The sequence below is a fragment of the Marmota marmota genome, unplaced genomic scaffold (assembly GCF_001458135.2).
Source record: "Marmota marmota marmota unplaced genomic scaffold, marMar, whole genome shotgun sequence".
Lineage (NCBI taxonomy): Eukaryota > Metazoa > Chordata > Mammalia > Rodentia > Sciuridae > Marmota > Marmota marmota.
The window spans coordinates 3814143-3835726 of NW_026000240.1; the positions used below are offsets into that span (position 1 = coordinate 3814143).

At 43.8% G+C, this 21584-nt stretch overlaps 1 protein-coding gene across 14 annotated transcripts in view; it reads right to left on the reverse strand.

Moving 5' to 3' along the window:
- Kalrn (kalirin RhoGEF kinase) overlaps positions 1–21584 on the reverse strand; it is a 577550-nt gene that overhangs the window by 21616 nt on the left and 534350 nt on the right. For 12 of the 14 annotated variants that reach the window (XM_048794027.1, XM_048794031.1, XM_048794029.1 and 9 more), the window contains 5 exons: positions 19067–19190; positions 17861–17920; positions 3699–3726; positions 2742–2913; positions 606–727 (listed from right to left, as the gene is read on the reverse strand). In XM_048794027.1, the coding sequence (XP_048649984.1) occupies positions 606–727; positions 2742–2913; positions 3699–3726; positions 17861–17920; positions 19067–19190 (506 nt within the window). The remainder of the gene's footprint in view (positions 1–605; positions 728–2741; positions 2914–3698; positions 3727–17860; positions 17921–19066; positions 19191–21584) is intronic. The other 2 variants (XM_048794051.1, XM_048794030.1) reach the window with 1 other exon arrangement.

Genomic DNA, 21584 nt, shown 5'->3' on the forward strand with positions numbered 1-21584 from the left:
TACTGCACACTGGGGGTGAAGCTTTTTCTGGAACTATGCAGGAGGCTATGGTAGGGCACAGACAGTTCTTAGAAAAATGCTCTTGTTCTCTCCCCATTGGCTAGAACTCTGTTTTGGAATTTTTTTCACACAAGATCTCAGGTCTCAGGAGTCCTTGTCATGTTCATTTAAAATGTTTGACTAACACAAATTCATAGGGACAGAAAGTAGAATGGTGGTGGCCAGTGCTGTGGGGAAGGAGGAACAGGGAGCTCCTGTTTAATGGGGAGGAGGGAATTCCAGGTTGGGAAGCTGACAAGAGTTTTGTGGGGAGATGGCGGTAAGGGCCGCACAAAGATGTGAATGTACTTCGTACCACTGAACTGTGTGAACATGGTTAGGACAGCAAGTGTTATGTTGTGCATTACTACAATTAAAACACATGTTAAAAAAAGCATATCTAGGGCTGGGGTGGTGGCTCAGTGGTAGCGCACTTGCCTGGCACACATGAGGCATTGGGTTCAATCCTCAGCACCACATTAAAAAAAATGGTATTATGTTCATCTACAACTAAAAATATATTTTTTTAAAATAGCATATATAAATATAAAAGAAAAAGACTGTACCTTGCACCTTAACTGTGGCAGATGTGGATGCAGTACCGTGGTCATTTGTTGCTATGCAGGTATAAATCCCACTGTCCTGCGGCATCAGATTGCAGATCTTCAGGGTGATTTCCCCAGAATCACTAGGGACACCAAAGGGATGTCCTTCAGACTCCAGTAATGAGACAGTTGACTGATGGGTAAAATCCATAAGGTTGGCACATGGTGTGCTGACCCGAGAGTCTGTAGGCCCAAGGTCTAGACCTGTTCTGTGACCTTTCTACACACCTTGAAGGATCACCTTGCCTCTATCCTCATTTCCTTATATGGCCAGGCCCATCTCCCAAATTTATTGTGAGGGATAAAATAAGGAATGAAATAAGAAGAAATTAAAACATGGCTTGATATACATAAAGTCTGGCTGGACTCAGTGGCGCATGCCTGTAATCCCAGCAACTTGGGAGGCTGGGGAAGGAGGCTGGCAAATTCAAAGTTAGCTCAGGAACTTAGTGAGAACCAGAAAAAAAAAAAAAAAGAAAGAAATACACAAAGTCCCTTCCAAGTACCTGTCTGCAATATAATTAGTATATCCACTGGCAACTTTGTCCTAAAAATAACTTCAATCTCACAGATGAATAATGAGTGGTATGAGAAAATGGAAAGACTAAATAATGAAAATGTTCAAATATTTAAAATCCTACCAGTGGGACCCTCAAAATAACTAAGTGAATTAAAAAGGTAAATTTTTTCCACCTAAAAGATAACTCTTCTCCCCTTGGGGTCAGGAACACCCCAAGGGAAGAAACTTGAAAGGGTTAAATCAGAAGCCCCATCAGTTCCACTCCCTCCCCCCTGGGTTGGGACATTCTGGGTTCTTCATGATCCTCATCAAGCACCTACTGGCACTAAGCTCCTTGAGCTCATGGAGTTTTATGACCTGCTGGGAGTCTGCTGGGAACACTAAGGAACAGTGTTCTTTTTCCATTTCAAATGTGCACAAAGGAAGTCAAAGAATGAAAGTTTCTTGATTCTAGGTGTTCCTTCCATTAGTGATTGTTAGGCTATTAGGGCTTGCCGTTAGGGCTTTCTCTTGTCCACTGTAATCAAGAGAACACAACAAAGCTCCTAGCTAACAGCAATAAATGTTAGCAGAATGATTGGGAGGCAGTAACTAAGTTTTTTGTTTGTTTGTTTGTTTTGCGGGGTGGGGATACTGCAGATTGAACTCAGGGCCACTCAACCACTGAGCCACATCCCCAACCCTGTTTTGTATTTTATTTAGAGACAGGGTCTTACTGATTTGCTTAGGGTCTCACTATTGCTGAGGCTGGCTTTGAACTCGAGATCCTCCTGCCTCAGCCTCTTGAGCCACTGGGATTATAGGTATGCGCCACAGAGCCTGGTAGTGACTAAGTTTTGACTGACAAAAACAGGCTTTTTGTGTAGAAGTAGGCTGGTGGCTTATTTTCTATTGTGCATTGTGTGTTGGGTCGATTTTTTTCCCCTTCTTATAAAATTTTTCTTTGGCAAGAAATTAACTATATCACTGTTTCAAAGCATCCTGAAGGCACAAAACTCATCAGGATGTCCAGATTTGAGGACCACATTCCTAATACTAATAACTAATTTCTAATAATTCCTAATTCCTAGCTTGTCCCTTGGTCAGGAGTGTTCACCACTTCTGACCCGGAGAATCCTTAGGGCAGATCATCTAATAGGGTGACTCTAAGGCAGGGAATGTAGAAGCTTTCTAAATGTATGGTGCATGCTTGACCTGCAATGTGGCTTTGCTTCTGCATTTGTTTAATGTGGGTCCAGAACAGTCTTTCCAAATGGTTCTGGTTGGCCCCAGGTGTGTCTACATGGTGCCAAGCAATATGAGCAACGCAGCCCCAGAGACCCAGGCTGAGAGGCAGGTGGTAGTGTGGGCAGCAGGGCCGGGCTGAACATTTGCAGCACCAAGTGCTCTATTAAGTGGGGCTGAGCTAACCCATAGGTTTTGGCTCAATCCCTCCTAATCAAGGCCAAGTGTTTGATCTAGAATAGACTCCACAGCAGCTCTTATCTTGGAAAGACTAGTAACCAGAATAGAGGCTGCACCCTGATTCAGCCTCTGGGTGCTTCACTAAGGTGTCAAGTTTGGGGCCATCCACTTACCAGGAGGAGACGGTGTATGTGGCTGAGCTGTTGTCACTGTCGAGGATGTTCTGGTCTGGACCCTTCCAGGTGATGGTGGGTTTTGGCCGCCCACACACTTTGCACTGGAGCATCACTGTGTCCCCAAGCAAGCAGGTCACATCCACTAAGGGCACAAGGAACTCTGGGGCCACTGTGATCAAATCAACATACGTTCACATATTCACAACAAATTTAGAATAAAACAGGCATTTTTAAACGTAGTACTCTCAACTCCACTCATGTTGTGTACCAATTCAAATAATGTGCAGTCTAACACTTTTAGGTCATCTGTGTCCCTTTAAAGAGTATTTTAAGTACCCAAAGGTAGGAAATATATAAAAACAAAAAGTGGGGAGCTCCATGATATCATAATCCAGAGATAACAGTTGTGAATGTTTTGTTATATATTCTTTTTTTAAAAAAAATTTTGTTTTAGTTGTAATTGGACATAATACCTTTATTTTATTTTTATGTTGTGCTGAGAATTGAACCCAGTGCCCTACATGTGCTAGGCAAGCGCTCTACTGCTGAGCCACAACCCCAGCCCCCTGTCATATATTCTTTCAGGCTTTCAATAAAAATATTTTTACCAAAATTTATTTCATATTTTTTATTGCAAGTTATTTTCACTTAATAATTTATCATAAAAATTTCCATGAATACAGAATCATGTCACTATTGCTTAAAGTCTCTACCTTATTTGGGGTTTAGTCTCTAAGCTACACCCCCCAATCCTTTTTATTTTTTATTTTGAGACAGGGTCTCATTAAGTTACTGAGGCTGTCCTTAAACTTGAAATCCTCTTGCCTTAGCTTCCCAAATTGCTGAGATCACAGGCATGTGCCATCATGCACATGTGTCTTTACCTTATGCTTGATGTCCCATACTTAATTTGGCTAATCCCCACATTCTCAACTCCACCCCTTTTTAACTCACCTTCTTGGATGAAATTTGGATTTAAGATCTGAAAAACACAAAGAAATAGAAAATTGCTTGAATCCTAAACTACAGAGAGAGGACAAGAGACTTTTTACTCTAGAAAGTTAAAAAGAAAGTTACCATTCAGGGAGTTGCAGCCTGGAGCCTAGCCTGTCCCTTGCTATGATGTACTGCTGTCAGAGTAACAGACCCCTCCTCAACAATGAGGGCACTTATGCTACTCCCCTGGTAATTGGGTTGGCCAGGCAGGTTTATGGTCATTTGGAATTTGGCTAGCTGCCCGCTCCTCAGTGGCCTTCCTCCCTTCAGTATTTGCTGAGGCAATCAAGGTACCGATTCTTTCAGCAAAGTTTCAAAAACAGAGTACCTAAGACCTGTCAAGCTTCATGGATCACTGAAATGAACTCACTCAAGTGATTTCCTTGCAAAGGTCCTCCCTCTACCCCTCCCAACTTCCAAGCAGGGGGGAACTTCCCTCCAAGCAGCTAAATGCAGATCTTCTCTGGTTGAAGGGGAAAAGAGAGGCCCAGTCTGCCCATCCTGTCCCAGAACAGCCTCTTAACAGCACAGGCCTCCACAGGGCAACCTGAAAACAACTGACCTAACCCTTCTGACCCTTTGCGATGCCTGAGCAAATGGCTCACTGAGTAACTTGCTAGTCCCACGTTGGGGGAGAAACTGCTAGAGCTCTTGGTATACACCAAGCTGCCTGCCTCGGGCAACCTGATCTTCCACAGAAGGGAGAATGTTCTAGCTGACTAGCCATTCTGGAAAGTTACCCCTTCTTGAGAGGATGGGGACCCCATCTTTTGTATTACCTCTAATCATGCAAGTACAGGTCCAGGTCATAATGCCTGGCGTGGTGAAGCATTGACTTTAGAGTCCACGAGGCTGGGGTTGCCTGTTTCATTTCATGTGGTTATACGATCATAACTTAACACTGACTACCTTCCACTTCCTCCACTCTAAAATGAGGATAAATAGTACCTAGTACAATGTTATCACAAAGATTAAATGAAATCATGTATATTAAGTGCTCAGCACAATGCTTGGCAAATAACAAGTACTTTACCTGTTCAAATAAGGATCAATTATTTTTTTAAGAATATTTTTATTTGTTCTTTTTAATTATACATCGCAGTAGATTGTATTTTGATGTATTATACATATATGAAGTATAAATTCCCATTCTTGGGGTTGTACGTGACGTGGAGTTACACCGGTCGTGTATTCATATATGAACATAGGAAAGTTATGTCCAACTCATTCTACTGTCTTTCCTATTCCTATCCCCTCTCCCTTCCCTTCTTTCTCCTTAGTCTAAGCAAGTGACTTTCTATTCTTTCCCTCACTCCCATTGTGTGTCAGCATCCACATATTAGGGAGAACATTTAGCTTTTGGTTTTGTGGGGATTAGCTTATTTCACTTAATATGATAGTCTCCAGTTCCATGCATTTACTGGCAAATGCCACAATTTCATTCTTCTTTATGGCTGAGTATTGTTCCATTGTATATCATATACCACATTTTTCTTTATCCATTCATGGGCACCTGAGTTGGTTCCATAGCTTAGCTATTGTGAAATGAGCTACTATAAACATTGATGTGGCCACGTCACTGTAGTATGCTGATTTTAAGTCCTTTGGGTATATTCTGAGGAGTGGGATAACTGGGTCAAATGGTGACTCCATTTCAAGTTTTCTGAGGAATCTCCATACTGCTCTCCATAGTGGTTGCACCAATTTTCAGTCCCACCAGTAATGTAGGAGTGTTCCTTTTCCCCCACATCCTTGCCAACATTTATTGTTATTTGTATTCTTGATAATTGCCATTCTGACTGGAGTGAGATTAAATCTCAGTGTAGTTTTAATTTACATTTCTCTAATTGCTAGAGAGAGATGATGAACATCTTTTCATATATTTGTTGACCATTCATATTTCTTCTTCTGTGAAATGTCTGTTCAGTCCCTTTGCTCATTTACTGATTGGGTTATTTGTTGTTTGCTTGTTTTTTTTTTTTTGGTATTAAGATTTTTGAGTTTTTAAATATATCTTGGAGATTAATACTCTATCTGAGGTTCAGGTGGCAAAGATTTTCTCCCATTCTGTAGGCTCTCAAGATCAATTTATTAGCATTTTCTTTTTGCTAAGATAAAGAAGCTTATCTCTTACAGTTTACCTTGGAGAATTCTTTCCTTCATAATGAAGCCCCCAAAACTCATGTGCCTTCTAGAAGAGCCCAAGTGAGGCTTCACACTTATCTCCCTCCATCTGTCCCTGCCTTATGTGTACATCCATGGTTTCTCTGTGTCTTTCCCTTACATAAGCCCTTTGGAACACAGATGTTATTTACTTCTTTGGGTTTCCCTTTGCAAACCAATTTCCCACTTGTATCACTCAAGTTTTTCATGAAGTGGGCTGCAGAAAACCCTAGTGATGCCAAGTTCTGGGGGTTGAAGTGTGCCCTTGCTGGCCACCGCGTGCACTCTGCTAGTCTCAAAAGGTCACTGCCCAACCTTCCTTTAAATCCATGGTTCCCAATTCCTGACCAGGGCAGCTTTAAAAGCACAAAAACATCAATGTCTGGGCCTCATGCCAAGAGATTCTGTTTTAATTGGTGTCAAGTGGGGCCTAGACATCTGGAGTTTTGAACGATCCTTCAGGAACTTTCAAATGAATCAACACACAGCCTGGTTTGAGTTCCCTTCTATCCAAACAACTGATCTATGATAAATCAACTTCCAGCTCCTTAAACTTTCATGCGCTGTGGTAGGGGGTGCATGTTGGGGGCATTTGGTAAAAGCTACTGCTCTTTTCATACCTAAGAGACCCCTCTTTGTGTGAAGATTCTAGGCCATGGCATGGGGAAGGATGTAAAATGTTGCTCCAATTGACCAGTTGGGTCAACAATCAATGAACATGGTAAGCAGCACTTGCAGCACCTATAGGGGGCACTAAAGAGACCATATATTTATCAACCTGGATTAGGCAATCATATCCAGGTGAGTCATTTGTTGTGAAAGAAAAGGAGGCTAAGAATGGTTCCCCCCACCCCATTCCCAGTGCTGGGGATTGAACACAGGGTACTCTACCACTGAGCTACATCCCCAGCCTCTTTTATTTTGAGATAGGATCTCACAAAATTGCTGAGGCTGGCCTCGAGCTTGTGATTCTCCTGCCTCAGCCTGCAGAGCAGCAGATTTATAAGTGTGTGCCACCATACTTAGCTGAGCCTAAGAATACTTTCTAAATGTTAGCAGTGGTTATCTCCAGTTGGGGGATTCAGGGTAGCTTTCTTTCTACTCAAAAAATATTGACTGGCCAGGCACGTGGCACATGCCTGTAATTCCAGCTACTCAGGAGGCTGATGCAGAAGGATCACAAGTTTGAGGCTAGTTTTAGCAACTTAGTGTGTGAGACACTGTTTCAAAATAAAAAAAGGACCAACGATGTAGCTCAGTGGTAAAGTGCCCCTGAGCTCAATCCCCAGTACTGCAAATATTCATATATACACACACATACATATGTATGAATATACATATATACATATATTTATACATGTATGTATATAAGTGTTTATGTGTAAACACACACACATACACACACACACAGAACTCATATTGACTGTTCTGCTCTAAGACCTGTAAACAGTTTTGCGGAAACAGAAATACTAAGACCCTGCTCCCAGGATTTATAAAACATTATCTGAATTTTGGGTGACTTTTCCCCTTTCCTTTCTTACCTGGACTTTCCAAATATTCTCTAGTCAACATGTTTCAACTTCATAAAAATTTTAAAGGAAAAAAAGGTGAAGTTTTCCCTATTAGACTATAAGCTCCTCAAGGACAGGACTCAGAATCTGCCATACATTAGGCATTTAATACATGTTGGTGGATGGAAAGTTAACTTTTGAGCTCACATCAGTTCTCCCAAGCATTTAGCACTGCTTCATAAATAAAATCTCAAAATAGGACTAAAAGTTATATAAAATGAAAATAATTACCTCTGGGTAAATGACTAATTAGATTTGACTAGAGCCTGTTTTCAAACACAGATGGAATGCAAACTTTTTGGAAAATGATTTAAAAAAAAAATTCAACCCATCACCTCTCAGGGAGGAGGCTCTTAGCCCTTGCCGTGCAGCAGAGTGTGGACTCTGGGATCAGACAGGGCACAATGTCCAGACCCAAGGCCACATACACTTCTTGTCTTGGACAACATTTTAAGCAACATGGGCCTCAGTCTTATCTGTAAATTGGGGCAAATAATGCCAACATGGAAGGGTTGTTTGACATAAGGACTCAATTTGTTTGATGAAAAGTTACTGAGCTGCTGGGCACGGTGGCACACGCCTATAATCCCAACAGCTTAGAGGCTGAGGCAGGAGGATCCAAGTTCAAAGCCAGCCTCAGCAACTTAGTGAAGCCTTAAGCAGCAAGACCCTGTCTAAATAAAATACAAAAAGGGATTGGGGGGTGGTGGCTGGGGTTATGGTTCAGCGGTAGAGCACTTGCCTCGCACATGTGAGGCACTGGGTTCTGTCCTCAGCACCATATAAAAATAAACAAAATAAAGGTATTAAAAATTAAAAAGGGGGGTGGGGCTTGGGATGTTGCTCAGTGGTTACACACCCCTGGGATCAATCCCTGGTTAAAAAGAAAATTACTGAGCTGATCCTTAATTATGTAGTGGTAGCAGGCAAGGAGATGTTTATCCTCAACAGCCAACCGTCTACTGGGGAAATTAAATGGCATCTGCATTTGACGCAGTACCCAACGGCTGTTAATGATCAGCCTTCAACAAACATGGAGCTCTAAACTCTCCCATTCCACCCCTGCTCAATCATAGGACTCTAGGGTGGAAACAACTTAGAACCAGTAACTTTGTATTTCCCATCAGAATGGGGGTCCACAGGGAGCAAGCCATTGAGTCTATGCCAGGAATCTCACAGAGGAGACAAGTGACAAAGGGACAAGTATCAGGTCAATATATCTTACCTCTCTCTCTCTTTTTTTTTTTTTTTGGTGATACTGAGGATGGAACCCAGGGCCTTCCTGCATGCCACTCTACCATTGAACTACACCTCTACCCTTACAAAAATTTAAGTAGGGCTCCAAAAACCTGGACTGGCAGGTTTTTAACTTCTTTAAAACAAACAAACAAACAAACAAAAAACACAACAAAAAAAACACCTCACCAGTGACTTGGAAGACTGTGGCAGGAGGATTGCAAGTTCAAAGCTAGTTTGGAAAATTTAGTGAGACCCTCGAAAGAGGACTAGGGATGTAGCTCAGTGGTAGAGCACCCCTCAGTTCAATTTCCAATACCAAAACAAAACAATACCAACCAACCAACCAAACAAACAAAACAAAAAACCTGTAGCTTAAAGAATTTGTCCTATTCCTTTTTCTCATCACATAATCCCAACTGTGTTATGTATAGTATTGAATACACACACAGTTTAAGAAGCAAATATTCCTAGTTTGGGTGTAGACATTAGTGGTGGTGCTGGGGAGATAGGCTTAACTGCAGGGTCTCCATCAGGAAGGGTCTTATGGAAGCCATCAGTCTTTGTTCCTCCACTTCTTGGCTGGCCCAGGGGAGGCGAGTCCAACTCAGTACAGGGTGTTGTTGATAAAAGTAATGACATTACTGATTTGTGTGGCCTTATATAGTTGGCATAAACTACTCACAAGTGCCTTTGTTTGTGCCTCCAAAACCCTGAATGAAGTGCAGAGTCAGTGATATTTCTCCCCATTTCTCAGATGAGACAGGAAAGTGAAGCCGAAGATCCTCAGTGGTGATAGAGGGCTAGACTGGAGAGCACCCAAGAGCCCAGGGCTCTTTTCATGGCAGTTCAGTGCAGCAGGAGAGGCTTGGGAAAAGCCTGTGGAGCTTTGTGTTGATGTCAGAGGCTTACCTGCTTAGTTTTGCTCCCTGCCTCTCTATTCCACCTCTTTCCATTTCTCCTTGTTAAACTTCTCCAGCAAGGCCAAAGAACTTGGGCAAGATCCATCCTAATTTTCCCCGCTTTGGCAGTCCTGCGGATTGAATCCAGGGGTACCCCTGAGCTACATCCCCAGTCCTTTTCTAAATATATATTTTTTAAAATTTTGAAACAGGGTCTTGCTAAGTTGCTGAGGTTGGCCTTGAACTTGTGATCTTCCTGCCTCAGACTCGCAAGTCATGTGCACCACCCTGTCTAGTCACTAATGTGTTTTCTAATTCTGACTCTGGATTATGTGACAGAAGATTCCTTGTTTTTCTCTTTCTACCTTGAAGCAAATCAGAGTATGACCTAGAGAGGGTCATGACACCCTTCTCCCACAGTGGCCAACTTGTCTATGTTGTCTATGGCTCTCTACACACTACAAGGCCCGTGAGGACAGGGACCATCATGGTTTTGTTCACTATTATTGCCTCCAAGCCTAGCACAAACCCTGGCACATAAGTATTCTATATTTGTCAAATCAATGAAAATTTAAAGTGGTGAGATTCTAATTTGGGGGAGCGATGCTGAGAAAATGTCTTGCCATGAACTTGAAATATTTTCCCATCTTCTTGAACTGAGAATGTGACTTGCCCAGGAATCCTATTGGTCATTCTCTAAGATCCAGCCAATAGTGATCTTTCTGTCTCTTCATACTTCCTGGGTTCTGCTCCTGAGCTGCAAGTATTCTAACATCTTACCTGTATTATACTTGCCCTATCAGATTTGTGCAGACTTGGAAGACAGTAACCCCTTCACATGTTATGTACCATCAGTCATGGTGTTTAACACAATATCTTTCATTTAGCAGAAGATCAAGTATTTGTTGAATCAAATTAACTGAGGTCAATTAATGAACGGGTCTCCTAGCCACCTCTAGCTACTTCGTCTAGTGACCATTGTTGGTGTGCATATGGACCTGCAGTGCTAATTATAAGCCTCACACTTTTCTTGAAATTGAATGTTTTCCTTCCTTAGAAACAGGTGGAGAGTCAATGTAAAGTGGTAGCAAGGAAGGGGTAGTGAACTGGAATCTGAACAATGAGAAGTGGCTGTGGAGGGAACCTGATGTGGTTCATGTAAAAAAAAAAAAAAAATGCATGCTGTCTGTCCGGAGATGTAGCGGAAAATGCTGGGCTAAGTCCAAGAGGAGGCAGCAGGCACACATGGGAGAGGACTGCTCAGGAATCTGGTTTATTTGAACAGCAGAGGGCGATAGGTGGTAGGGCTTCCTCCGAGCCTGGAAATAAGAACCACCTACAGTGTAGCCCATCAGTAACTCAGTTTCTTTCTTCTGGAGAGAAATCCAATCATTTTGATTTTTCTTCAAAACGGAATAGCTGCCAGGTAAGAGGAAATGTTGCAGGTAAAAATAAACCAGCACTGAGTAACATAAACTGAGGAAAACTTAAGACTAGTCAATGTCCAAGGGTGAGGGAGAAATTCCATCTAGAAAATCAGTTATCAACTGATTCCAGGAGAGAACTATCCTGACCCCCATTTCTGCCAAATCCTTCATCACCCAGTCACAAAACTGAGTTCAAACTACATACTGACGATGCTGAAGAAACAAAAATGGTCCAAAGAAACTCAGACCAAATGTGTCCTGCGGACCAACTCAGCTGCAGAACAACATTTCTGACTACCTCTTTATTCCCTGTTTGCTTGTTTCATGGGAATCTGTGCAGAGTAAGAAGAAAGGGATTTTAGATAAGATTTGGCAAAAAGAAAAAAAAAAAAAAAACAAACAAACCAAAAACCAACCACTTTCTGGGCTGGGGATGTAGCTCAGTGGTAGAGTGCATGCTTAGGACCGTGAGGAGGCCCTGGGTTCAATACCCAGCAGGGCAAACATATAAAATAAAAATTTCTCAACACATAGGTATGACTTCTGATTTGGAGATTTATCTGTTCCTGGTTTCAACCTGGCCAAACCAAAGCACGAGGGCGAGGATGGAGCGTGGTGACCTCTTCTCCAATAGCAGATTCCAACACCAACTTCTCCTGAGCCAATGGTACCTGTCATCTTGTAAGTGGTGGTCAACATCAATGACTGGGGCCAGGCCTTGAGACTAGGGTGAAGGTCCGCAGGACACGCATGCCTGAAGCAGGCTGAATGGGAGTGCTGGCGTGAGAAACCAATTCAGACATTGCCACCAGGCAACGGAACTTCCTTTCTTGGCTGCTGTGGCTGGGCTCCTGAGTCACTGGGAAAGGGCATGTGTGAGGCCCAGTAATCACCCCAACAGTCAAGGGATTCAAAAAGTTGTTGAGGTAGAAATTCTCCTCCTACAAGTAGACGTGTAAGAGGGAGGGCCTGAGCCTTGGAGTTCAGCTTCCTCCTATGGCAAGCCAGGCTGGGGCTCTCAATGTGCTAAAGAGCAAGACCTGTTCTTTAACTGGTTTGTGATCTTGACCCCGAGAACCCCGTTCCTCTAGGAAGGTAGGAAACGCCACCCTACTGATTTCACAGGGTAGATGTAAGGAATAGAAAACATAACAGATGGGGACATGCAGTGGATGGTCTTCTGATTCTCCAGGAGAGGGACAGGCCAGTGCAGCTAGGCTCCCTCCCTCACGGCAGCATATAAGTCAGTCTGCACAGAGAGAGCAAAGCTGGGCAGGAAGAGAGTCTCCAAGCCAAACCCACCAGATCCATTACAAAGAAAATATTTTGTCAAAATGAGAGGAATGCAATGCTTCGCTTTTCCTCCAAAGGGTTCTTTCTGTTAAAAAAATACCTTAGATGAAACACAGAAACAGGCATTGGTGGAAACAGTCTGGCAATGCCAGGAGGTGGGTCACCTGATGAGGGGTGTAAAAATTTCCTTCAATCTGTCTGGCCAGGTTATTTTGAAGCTCTGAATCTGGGACAAGGAGGCCAGAGCAGCTGAGGTGGGAGCAAAAGATTGGCTCTTTACAGACGGGGCTAATTGTGGATTTGGTGAAGGAAAGAAGGGTCAGCACTGGCTACTCATACCCTCCCCAGACCCAACTCCAGTTGGTTCTTCGTAGAAAATCTGCCCAGGTCATTCTTGCCACAGTCCCTGAAAGTACAAGGCACTGAATCTTCTAGCTCCTATTCTGTCGCAGTCTCCTTGCTTTCCGAGGCCTTGTGCTCCAGAGCAAAGTCCTTTGGTGCCACACCTTATATCTTCAGTGTTCAAAAGAGCTGCACATGCTGTATGCTTGACCTGTGTGGCTGCCCAGAGAAACCTGAGACTCAGGGAGGGTTGTTGGCCACAGCTCACACCGCTGGCAGTATCCATGCCAGAATCCAAATTTTCTGACTCCCTTTCCATGTGATCCTGTTTTTATGTGACTTTCATTTAAGTTCTACTTCAGCCTTGGAAAGCCAGGATGGGCAGAAATGATATTTTTCTTTGTCGAGCCGGAAAACTCAATTAAATATTCTTACAGAAAAATTGGCACTAGAAGAGAGGTCTTCTCCTCTGCCAGGATCTGTGTTTTAGATTAAAAGCCACCTGGAGATGGGGTGTGCCAGGCTGCTACAGGATGGTGTGTGGTAGGGAGAGAGGGGAAGAGTAACGACCAGGGAAAACCAGAAGCTGCCTCAGGGCGCCTTCTAGTTTTATTTTTTCTTTCTCTTTTTAAAATTTGCAGTACAGGGGATCGAACCACTGAACTATATCCCCAGTCCTTTTATTATGAGACAAGCATATGGTTAGGTTGCTGAGGCTGATCTTGAACTTGCAATCCTCCTGCCTCGGTCTCCTAAAATGCTGGGATTACAGATGTGCATCAACACACCTGGCCACCTTCTAGTTTTCTAACAGAAAGTTATAATTTCCTGTGCCGAAGTCCCCCCACCACTTTTTTTAAAGGGAAGGGGCTGGGGCAACAGATGATAGGAGGGAGCTAATGTTTAGTGGGCACACAGTACATTTGGGATGATAAAAAAGTTCTGGAAATGGATGGACATACATTTTGAAGGCACTTAATGCTACTAGACTATACACTTAACCAGTGGTTGAAATGGTCAACTTTACATTGTATATAATTTACAACAGTAAACATAAATGAAGAGGATGGAGTTAAAGTGTCAAAGGTTCTGTTGATTCTGAAAATCTGCTTCTTACTCTGATTGGAAATTTCCTCCAAAATTAACTTCAACTTCCAAGTGTTTGTCTTTTGCTTGTCTTTCAGAGCCCTTTCCAAGATCTGTTTTTAATTCCTGAGCTAAATACCCGGCAGCTGGCATGGGGCTCCCGGGGAAAAATGTCTGCACTTGTTCTGTGTCATGAATGAGGCTGGCACTACTGAAAGGCTGGGGCAGACATGGAGTCTTCTTGGAATCCTTAAAATTTCTTATTCTAATGGACTGAGCTTCTCTTCTAAAAGTAGTATTGAGATTTTAAACAATAAACATGCAAGTATTTAATTGGGTTTGATATAAATGCTGGGCTGAGATTCCACATTCTTGAAGACAAAGGTCCAAGCCTGGAGGTTGACCCTGGCCTTTCCCAGTGTCCAGGTGGCAATGCTGGGGTTGAGAAGTTAGGTGTCAAAATGCAAGAACTGAAAGTCCTCAGAAAATGTTTCCACGGTGTATGGATGTGGGAACAACCAGCCTTGCCTGGGTCCTAAGGGAAACTCAGTACAGTGCAGAAAGGATTCAGGTTCCTTAGAGACGGGCGAGGGCTATACAAGGGCAGATGCCGACCTGGGCAAGCACTGGCTCCAGCCTCGAGTGTCAGCACAGACATGACGGCAGAGGCAGGCCTGAGAAGCTGGCAGGAGGATACGTGGTTCCTCACCCAGGAAATGGCAATCAGCAGTCCAACCCGTACCAGGAAAAAAATGAACTAATTTGTTCCCAAGGTGTCCTAGTGTTTGATTCCCACTCTGATTAGACTCTTCTTCCATGTAGAAACATTTCTCTCATATGTAATGCCCCCCTTTACTCTCACTCTCAAAGTTTTATCTGTGCAAGGAAAAGCCCTAGAGACAGATGGTCATCATTTTGAGATCTGTTCTCGATAAGGATAGTCACAGAAGGACAGGGGCCAGGCCACCAGGGAACCACATGGGCCTAGAGTCAACCTTGCAATGGCTGGTGGTGTGGCCTGTGGACTGTGAGTGGGGCTGGGTTTGAGAATCCATAAGTTGTCTCTGCAGGGGAAGGAAGAGGAGGAAAAGAGCAGAGCTAATTGCTCCCTTTCCATAATAGGGTGTCCTTTGTCAATCAGATTCCTAAGACTCAACATGCTTTATTTCTCTCTTAATTAGCTTTCAAGGATGTGCCTATTATCTCCTCCAAACACTATGGTGGTTAGAGACATATGCCAGCCTTGGGGTGGCAGGCACCCAGTGGGTAAGCAAAATCCCCAGGAAACTGTGCCTTAAGGGGACCCTTTAGTTCACCATTTGAGAGAAAGTAAAGAATGCTTTGGTGTCATCATTCCCATGGAGGCAGGAGATGAGCCTGTATACAGCTGAGACTGGAAGGAATGATGAAACCAGGTCAAGGGCAGTCAGTCAGCAGGGCAGGATTTAACATCTGGAGACCTGGCGCTGAGCAAACGCATGGGTACACAGTGCCATGTTGTCAGCCAGGGTCCCAGTAACAGAGGAGGCTGTAGTTCAGCCCAGCAAGAGCATAGGACCTGCTCCCAGAGCCAACACATGCAGCGTCATGTTCAGAAGACAAGGGTGAGGTCAGGGGCCAGCCTGGCTCTGGGAATGAGGTCCTAAGTGATCGCTTTAACAGCAAGAAGACTTCCAGAGGTGACCTGTCCACCTGTACTCCAAGTTGGTCTTTATTATGTTCCCTTGGTCATTTTTTCATCTGCCATGTTTGTTCCACTTTCATATCCCTTCAGAAATTTTCAAGTCATGACAAACAAAACAGGTTAATTTCCCACATCTGATTTGTTATTTGTGTCTAAAAATACCAAACTAGCAGTGCCACAATGCTGGCTTTTCCTCTGGCTGCTCATATGCCTAGAGTTAATTTCAAGATGGTAACATATTCAGAAGAGCACGCTAGAGCTTAGGAGGATCTACATGGAATGTGCGAGGGCCACAGGCATTACTACAGAAACATTAACCAGGATGTTTGCAGCTTCAGATCACATGCCCCTTAAGGGTTTGAGTTAATGGAAATTTCTGCCTAAAAGAAACTTTGTGCCTTGACCATTGTATTTGAAGAACGTTTTTTGGACATGCATCAACACAATTTTTGGCTTTTCTCTTTTCCATACGTACATCATAATGTGTTTGTTTATACACCTAGTAACACCTCCAAGGGAGCCACCTCACTCAGTTCTCGAAAGGGCCATCAGCCTCCATGAATAAAAACCTTAAAAACATGTTCAATTGGCAAGGTAGCACTAAGATATGTGTGTGTGCACCTGTGCATTTTTTCTCATCTAGATGTAGAATACAGCATCTGATTACATGGGTTAACTTTTTCAGTGGGTGCTACTCACCTGGTCGCACAGCCCTCTGCACCCATCTCTTCCTTCAGAGAGTGGTAAAGTCACGTTTGTCCCTCTAAACCACCAGAGCTGGACAAGGTCCCAAACTGCCTTCTGGAACACGGATATTTGGCTTTCCCCCTCTGTCTCACTAGCCCACCCTGCTTGCAGCTGGTATCTTTGACACATGCCAGCAACACCTGGCCTGGAGATAAAGTACCACTGGCATCTACAAGTTGACAGTTGCCTAACTCACAGATGCTGGTGCCTATCCTATAAAATGCAAGGAAAGTAGGGCCAGAATTTTCCCTCAGCTTCCTTATTCTCTAAGATACATTTAGGCTACAATGGCCACACCCACTTCTTCCCCTAGTGGAGCGCTGTATTGACCACACTTGCTGGATTTAGCTCAGCGGCAATGCCCATATCCAAAGGGGACTATTTTATTCTGGAAGAACTCCCATTTTCCACCATTTGCCTCTGGTCTGTTTCCACGCAGTTGACTTCTTCCATAGCTGGTTTTCCCATTGCAGGCCTTATGGGCTCTCTCAGGTTTTGTGGGGGTTGTCAAGAATACGGCAGACTTCTTTGAGATTAGGTTAAATTAAACTAAGAATAATAATTTAAGCTCCTATCACACCTCATACAGTTAAGTGAAAAGCTTAGGGCTAAATAAAAGAAAAGCTTTTTGAAAAACATTCCCTATTTTGCATTTACGGGAAACCTCGGAACTTTTATTTTGTATTGGGAATGAGGACATAGCTTTGGAAAAAAGCATTGCAATCTACTCTGAAAGACAACATGACAAGGACAGCCAGCTCAACACTCGATCTAATTCTCTATGGTTTGTGAATTTGTGATGATTGTATTTCAGTGCAAACTGTGGAAGAGCCATTGTTTCTATAATCCCATGGACTAGAAGGAGTTGGAAGTGAATGTTCCTGTTGGCAGAAGCACAGGCTCATCTCCCTCAGCCCTGTAAACCTGGAGAGCAGAAAAGGTCCTGCATGCGGTGTTCCACTCTTACAATCTCCAGAGAGACCTCTGCCCATGCTCTGGGAGGAAGGCCATCCCCAGGGCTTCTTTTCCTTCATGTGGTGATATAGACACTGCCCATGGGCCCCAGGGATAGGGCAAAGGTGTGTCCCCGAGTTGCTCTTATCACACCTCATTTGTGACCAACTTGCTACATGTAGTGACCAGGCGCCAAATCACTTGCAAAACAACACTTAACCCATGACTTTTCTGGAGCATTGAAGGAGGAATAAATCTCAGCAGAAGAAGAACAAGAGGAAGAAGGTAAAGGGGAAAAAGAAAAAGACCAAAAGGGGTGTAGGAGTGAACAAAAAGGAGAAACAAAGCCACTATTTACAGTGCTATTTTTCCATGAAAAAAAAAAAAAGAGTTCTGATTCAAATAATGAGGTTGAATATTTTCAACACAATGCTAAACCTGCCAAAGAAGAAAATATTAAGCAAGCATTCAAGAGAACTACACACTTAGGTAATTTTAAAAAAAGATGAGATAGAGTTTTCTACCAAAATAGAACTGAATTCAGTTTTTGTTGCTGCTGTTGTTGCTGTTTTAGTTGGGAGGGGACACCGGGAGGTGCCCTAACATCGCAATTTATCCTTGAATGGCTGGCCACTTTAGCAAGGTCACTGTTACAGAACAAAAATCAAAAAAAAGGCAATCATGGTAGGAAATAGGACAACATAGCTGCTTCTACCTCCATGCTAGTATTAGGGTCAAGATCATCACACTCTGACTCCTCGGAACTGTTCGTCTCCTTGGTTGGCAGCATGAGGAAGGGGGAAGAAAGAGAACACAGTTAGAATGCAGGTAGCTTTGGCTAGGAGAGAGGAGAACTTCAGAGAAGCATGGGTGATGGGAAACTGGGCAGAGAAACAACCAAGTGCTTTGAAGATGGGGGCATGAGTCACCAGGGCAGCAGCATGCTCTTTTAAGGGAGAGGAGGCTGGCACTGTGGACAGCTGCTTATCTCACAGGAAAGAGCAATGGAAGCGGCTGAATGAAGCATGAGTGTTGTGGAATTTCAACTGTCGTCTCCTGTGAGGCTGGACTTCTCAGATGGGGGCCAAGGAAAGCACACAATTTCTTTTCCCCAAGAAGGATGTTAGAATGGGTATTAGTTGCTGTTACTCTGCTTAAGGGGGCAAACCAATTGCCAGGCAGACAATGACACATTTTCACAAAATCAATGAGTATGGAATTTCCATTGTTCAGAGGAAGGTCTTTTCAGAGGGCTCAATTTACACAATGGATATTATATTGTTGGGGAAAACAAGGGTCAGCTAAACTCAGGACCTGTGATTTCAAAGTGATAGATGGATTAGAGCTTTACCAATGTGCCTCTCTGCCACACCTGTGCATTCGGGGAGGCAAGTAAAATGCTTAAAGGTGATGTTGTCTGAACCCTGGGGAAAAGAAATAAAACTATACCAAGGACACAGTGGCCCTTAAACTCCCAACTTCAGCCTTTCACTGAGTTAGGGGTTTAGAGGGCATCCCTAATCTCTTTAACCTGCATGTATTCCCAAACCTAGGATACTGAATGGGCAGCTTTGAGAAATTTAATATGAATGAAGCATCTTGCATTTCTAAGAGAATAATGCTGCAGATAATTTTGCTTTAAAACATCTGCATAGTATAAAAATAAAAGTATAAAAGAAAACAAAAGAAGTACTTACTTGAATTGAAGTTGCCAGGAGAAATAAAAAATGAAAAATAAATTGATCTTGCATGCAAAATCCTGCTAAACTACTTCCCCTCTGGTCCCGACACTGGCCCCCCCAAAAATAAATAAATAAATAAATAAATAAAATAAAAATCCCCATCCACCCCAATTGCCTTGTGAGAATGCTGCGGGGTGGGAGTAGATGAGAGGGACACAGCTTTGGAATACCTTACTCACTTTAACAGAGACTTTGTTGCCCAGAATATCCTTGGGTTTACGAGGCCCTGTGGCTTCATTTTTACCCGTGTTCTCCACTTCTGCCCGCTTTCTCATGCGTAGAGTATGCCATGAACATGACTTCCTGTTGTACCAAAAAATGCACCAGTCAAAACGGCAGGTTGGGGCAGAGTGAGGCGGTGGGCGGGCTCACCGCCACTGAGTCAGGTGAGGTGCTTCAGTCCAGCCCTGGCTTCCAAGGCCCCAATCCTGCACGCCAGGTAGTGGCTGGTGGCTAATCTCACCTCCCACTGGAAGTGAGCAAGGATGAACTTTGACCCCTCCTGAGGGATGTACAAGAGTGATTACAGTATGTGGAGAAAACATGAGGACTGGATCATTAAAGTTCCCTGGGAGGTTTGCAGATCATCTGATGGAGGCTTCTAGGACTGAGTTCTTCTCATGAGGGCAGGGTGGATGGGAAGCAATGAGTTGGAGTGGAATAGGGAAGTCAAAGGAAGTGTATTCTATTGTGCATGAGCCACTGACAATTTCCCAGGCCTAGATATAATGAACCAAAAGGATGATTTTGAGGTTTCCATCTTATTATTTATGTTTGGGTATGGCCACTCCCAAATACCGTAGAACCGACAGGATTTCTGGGGCAGCTGACTTAATAAGTGGTTGAGCAGGACTCATGTATCTGGGTACTTTAGGACAAAGGGTTTTGGACTATTCTCTGTATCACTTAATGTTTGTGAATATAGGTCCTCGAGTTTCCCTGCTGAGACAAGACCCAACATGTGCTCCCAGGGAGGTGACCAGTGGCAGTGCCTTTTCATGCCTTTCTAACTTCTTTTTTTCCCACCAGGAGTTTGGGAGCTCCTTCTTCAGAGATTCTATAAAGGGAGGGTTGGAGCCGAGCTCTAGAGTTCCACATCTATCAGACTTAAAGGCAAAGACAGCAAAAGTCAAGGCAAAAACAGCATTAGAGACCCTGAGCAGGCAGCATCAATTTTGCGTGTGGGCACAGGGTTTGGGTGAAGTTCCATTCATTGTCTGCAGTTAAGTGAGGCTTGGTATCCCTTCAGTGTCTCCTTGTCAAACATGGGGAAGAGAATCTTCATTAAGGGGAAGGGATAGGTGAGATTTAGGGGGAAGGAAGGTACTCCAAAACACAGAGCATCTCCTTGACACTCCTTATATGCCAGGATGTCCCAAGGGAGGTGCTCCAAAAATAATTCATCACTTAACACACAGGCTCAACAATTAACCTGAAGAGGAAAATGCAATCACAGTCAGGTTCCTAGGTCTTTTGGCACAGTGAGTTCCTTTAGAAGGCCAGAGCTTGCCTGGACCTCCTGGCTGGGCAGGCTCTCTAGATGGCCTGTGTTCTAGTACCTTGCTCCAGCTGTTCTCTCAGAGAGAACAGGCATGGAGCAAACCTTTAGCTCAATCTTTTACTCCCAAATCCATGTCCCTGGCTCCTTCTAAGAATATCTCAAGTCAGGGAGGTCCTTGCTGAAAAGGTCCCCTGGGGCTGTCAGCATGGTGTGTATGTATATGTGTGTGTGCACCTGGAAGAGTGTTCTTGTTTATCATCACCCTCTGGGCTCCTCAGTATGCTTGGTAAGAAATGACAAATGTTAAAAATAGCATTCAGAACACTCAGAGTAGTGTAAGTGGCAGGACAGGCTCAATTTCAATTTTTCTTCCCAGAAGCACTCGTCATCATGTTCTGGGGAGCTTCCATCTCTTGGCCACAAGCCTGGGGACTGATGTGGACACAGGGTTCCTGTGACATTTATCCAGTGGGCACTGCAACCAGCTCTGACCCCTGTGGTCCTAGCATGGGAGTAGCCATCACTGATAAATACCAACACCATTTTTAGGCAGTTTCTCTCCTCCACCTCCACCAATTCTCATGCAAGAGAGGCTGGTAAGGACCAAAATGACCAGTGTGTATTTCAATTTGTTCTCTTTCCTCAGCCTGAGCCTCCTCTTCCCTTCCCTCCAAAGGAAAGTGTGAATGAGTGACCAAGAGACCCAGTGAGGAGGAGGAAGCAGTGCTTAATGCCTGGGTAACTAGGGCATAGGTCACTAAGAGTTAGCTCTGCCAGGCTGTTGGTTAATGGGGACGTCAGTGCTTTGAGAGTCTTTATTCCCAGGGTTTCCTAAAAGGCACCAAAATCATGTGTCTTTAGAATAAAATGGATTGGGCCCAGTTTGTTTTAGGGGCCACTACAGATTTCCAGTTGGATCTGCATTTACCTGACAAAGCCAAGGTAGCTTCTATCCCCTGATCCAGAAGGGCCAAAGCAGCATGGTTTGGCTGGTGCTACTGCTCAGATACCTCACTGGTGTGCCTTGGGCCCCTTCTGTGGCTGACTGTGCAGCATGAAAAGCAAGCCAAACACTGTTTCTCCTCTAGCCATTCATTTATGTCAGCACCTCAAGGTTGCCCAGTTGTTAGGAACCCATTGGACAGCATCTAATCTGCACCATTTCTCATCTTAGAAGTCAGAGAAAACCAAAAAGG